The sequence below is a fragment of the Gekko japonicus genome, unplaced genomic scaffold (genome assembly GCF_001447785.1).
Source record: "Gekko japonicus isolate JY-2015 unplaced genomic scaffold, Gekko_japonicus_V1.1 scaffold3136, whole genome shotgun sequence".
Taxonomy (NCBI): Eukaryota; Metazoa; Chordata; class Lepidosauria; order Squamata; family Gekkonidae; genus Gekko; species Gekko japonicus.
In genome coordinates this window covers 87,335-90,892 of record NW_015174932.1, presented here as the reverse complement: position 1 = coordinate 90,892, position 3,558 = coordinate 87,335, and the positions used below count along the sequence as shown (strand labels likewise).

Here is a 3,558-nt window from a genome sequence, read left to right as displayed (position 1 = left end):
TTCCCCCGCGGGCCTCTTAAGGAATGCTTTGGGGGGGGGGGGGGTTCCACATTTCCCTTCTCCAATGGGGAAGCTGCACAAGGAGGAAAAAGTACTTTCCCTGTGGCCCAAATATTACAATGTAATTTACGAGTAAACATTTGAGCCTGGCTTGGGCATAAAAGAATCACACATGTATTTTAGACTGCCGTGTATGAATTTTTACTTTCTTAGGGGATAAAGTCCACTGTTGAAAGTGGTAGCCGAGCAGAACACTTTTCCATCCTTAGTATACGTTATGCACATGTATATCTATTTAATGTATTCTGCTTTCAAAATTCAAGTTTGGGAAAGTGAGAATCTTTGTGGAGTACTTGGAGTAGAGCATGGCAGGAGTGAGTGGGGAGATCGATTTGGATTTTGATGACTCATTTCATGTTAGGGTGCTACATAGGTGGTAAGGGAATAGGGAATACCCGTTGTGAGTGACAGTTAGGGAGATAATTTCCGTTAGTTGAGTACCTTAGTTCAAAGCCATTTTGAAAAAGAACTGCTCACAGTTACTTGTTAAGAGTTTTGTCATCTGCTTTTACAGCAGTGTGACAAGCACAAATTCAGGGGGTGAAACTTTCCCCCCTCACAACATGTCCCTACAAGGAAGAGCATAATCAGCTGAATGTATCTGCTTGTCACATATATATCAAAAGACACAGATTTTTAAGAAGTGGCAACCCTGTTTCAAAATGGAATTATTGCCTTCACTCGGATAGCCCAGGCAAGCCCAATCTCATCAGATCTTGGAAGCTAAGCAGGGCTGACCCTGGCAAGTACTTGAATGGGAGACCTCCAAGGAAGATCAGGGCTGGGATGCAGAGGCAGGCAATAGCAAGCCACCTCTCTGGAATGTCCAGGCCCCACCAGGGTCACCAGAAGTCGACCATGACTTCCAGCAGGGTCGCCAGAAGTCGACCATGACTTCCAGGCATACACACACAAAATACTCACAAAAAACAATTTAAAAATGGAATTATTGCTGGATATTGCAGATCATTGGTGATAGGTGCAGCATGGGAAGCAGAAGAGAACTACCACCGTGGGTCTTCTTCAGTCTTTGTCTTTGTAGTTACCTTGACCTCTCACATGACCATTTTCTTCCCATTATGTGATAACAGATGCTTCGTTGCCTCATCGCAGAAGGTCCCAGCAGAACTCTCCTGCCTCTGGGCATTCCGGAACTTTGGCTGCCATGTACCAGAACACTGTTTTCTGCCTGGGTCAAGAGTGTGGCACCTCTGGGAGCACCATGCTTGAGGGATACTGCCCAAAATGCTTTATTGAAGCACAGAACAAGCGTTTTCGTGAAGTCAGAAGAACTGAAGACCAACTAGTGAGACAAGCAGAAGTCAGTAAACTTACGGAAATTACTCCCCAAAATTTAACCCTATGTCTTTCTTGCCAGAAAGTCTTCATTAACTCTTTAAAATCAAGTCTTCACACAATGCTGTCCCAGTCAGCTGAATATTGCCTAGAATTCATAAGGGTGGTGTAATGTGATGTCTGTGTGCATATATTCTGCTCTTGTTATCTAATTGTATCTAATTGCTCCCTCCAAGCTGTGAGGTCTTGTGAGCAAAAATTCTACTTTGTGAGCTACTGGCATTAAAGTTGTGAGCAAGTGATTTGGTTACTGCATAAATTGTTTGCTCTGGAGCCATCCTTCTTGAGCTAAGACAAAAATGTGTGAGCCAGAGGCTAAAAAACTGTGAGCTAGCTCACACTAACTCAGCTTAGAGGGAACATCATCACAGTGGCTTAGTCCTTTTGCTGTTACATCTCAGTAAGCATTATTGGTATTGTCCTACCACGATACAGTGGGATGGAAAAATATAAACTTTATGTAGGGGGGGAAACTAGCCTATCGCAGAAACCGGAAAACCTGTGTTGTATCGAGCTTGATGCAGCACTTCTTTGGAAAGCCTAGCCCATGTGATACGTTTTTTCTTCCCCTTCATTTTGCAGTCATAAGAAATTTCAGCAGTAACATCCAACTTATTTGTTAATTCATATTTTTCCTTCTGCAATGAAAAAGAATAACCTGTCTGTCAGCAGTAACATCCAACTTATTTGTAAATTCATATATTTTTCCCTTCTGCAATGAAAAAGAATAACCTGTCATTTAGCTGTATGCAGGTTCTGTAAGATTCCTGCTTTGTCTGTGTCGCAGAGTGTGGTCAGAAGCCCCACATGACTGCTTTCTGATTGAAAGAATTTAAAAAAACCTGCAGCGTAGAAATGTCCTGACCTTAATATGAACAGGTCTTTTTCCAGAATTAGAACTGACAATGCTTTTAACTTTTTCAGCGAACAGGACAACACAGAGATTCACACCAGCCAGCTGCCAGCTCTCAAAAACGAAAATGTGCCACGCCTTCCTGCAGGAACAACTTAGCATCCAGGACTGGGGAACTGTGTCAAGAATGCCTGCGGGCCAGTAAGCGGGGACAGTCTGGGCAACCTCGGGGAGAATCTTCAGCAGATGAGCTTCCAAAACAGCGCTGCCGAGCCCCTGCCTGCGATCACTATGGTAACAAGAAGTGCAATGGCTACTGCAACGAATGCTACCAATTCAAACAAATCTATGGTTAGCAAGCATGGAAAATGTATGAAAACCGTTGCAAGAAAAGGGAAGGAAATAATGGTGCTACATCCAAAACACTCACTGGCCCTGCCAGGGTCTTTTCACCAGTACGAAAAAGACATGTGACCTTGCGGGGAAAACAATAAGCTGCCTTTGTATGTGTATATATATATATATATATACACACACACATATATATAATGTATCTATACTGTAATATGTAGATACATTTTGGCACATAGAATTTACCTGTGTGCTCCAGAATCCTGGAACAGAAAAGCAGTGTGCTTTCAGTGCAGTTGAGATCTGCTGGAAGTTTTTACTGAATACTTGACTACAATCTCCAGTCCCCACTTCCCTTGCACACATAGGCCATGTGCTGAGTGTGCAGTCTCAAGAAGAGATGAATAGAGACAGTGCTCCTTTTCCTTGTTACCTCTTTCACCTCATCCAAGTGCAAGGAAACCTGATGGATTGTTCAAGTTGGAGAGAGCTTTTTGCATAACATCTGTCTTGTACCAGGAAGGCTGCTGTCTCTGAAAATACTGAATTCTTCTTCAGTATTGCGAAAGTAAAACTGAGTGCAGAGGTGTGGCCTTTAAACTGCATTTCCTTTGTCTTTGAGGAGTTGTTTTTGCTTATAAAATACTTGGCCAAAGTTTCCCATTTTCGACGTTCTGTCTTTACTTACTTAGTGTGTGTGATGAAAGTCCAGTCCTCTCGTCTGTTTTTTTTTCAAGCAAATGCTTGATTCCTCATAAAACTTTGCCTTCTGAGGTTGGGGTGTGAATAGCCATTATTCCTCTGGCTTCCTGATGCAAAATTGTTTCTGATGAGGGATTTTGAGTGCAGTTTGCAAAGTTTGCACAGACTCCCTCTACTTCACTCTATTTGTGTTTGGCATTCAATACAGGTTGTCCCAGCTGTGCAAGCTGTGTAAT

General features: G+C 42.7%; 1 protein-coding gene across 1 annotated transcript in view; it reads left to right on the top strand.

Moving 5' to 3' along the window:
- TNFAIP3 (TNF alpha induced protein 3) overlaps positions 1-3,532 on the top strand; it is a 22,758-nt gene extending 19,226 nt beyond the window's left edge. Inside the window, exons 8-9 of the mRNA XM_015425090.1 lie at positions 1,152-1,381; positions 2,341-3,532. Of these exons, the coding sequence (XP_015280576.1) occupies positions 1,152-1,381; positions 2,341-2,625 (515 nt within the window). The 3' untranslated portion in view covers positions 2,626-3,532. The remainder of the gene's footprint in view (positions 1-1,151; positions 1,382-2,340) is intronic.
- Positions 3,533-3,558: the final 26 nt, after the last annotated feature.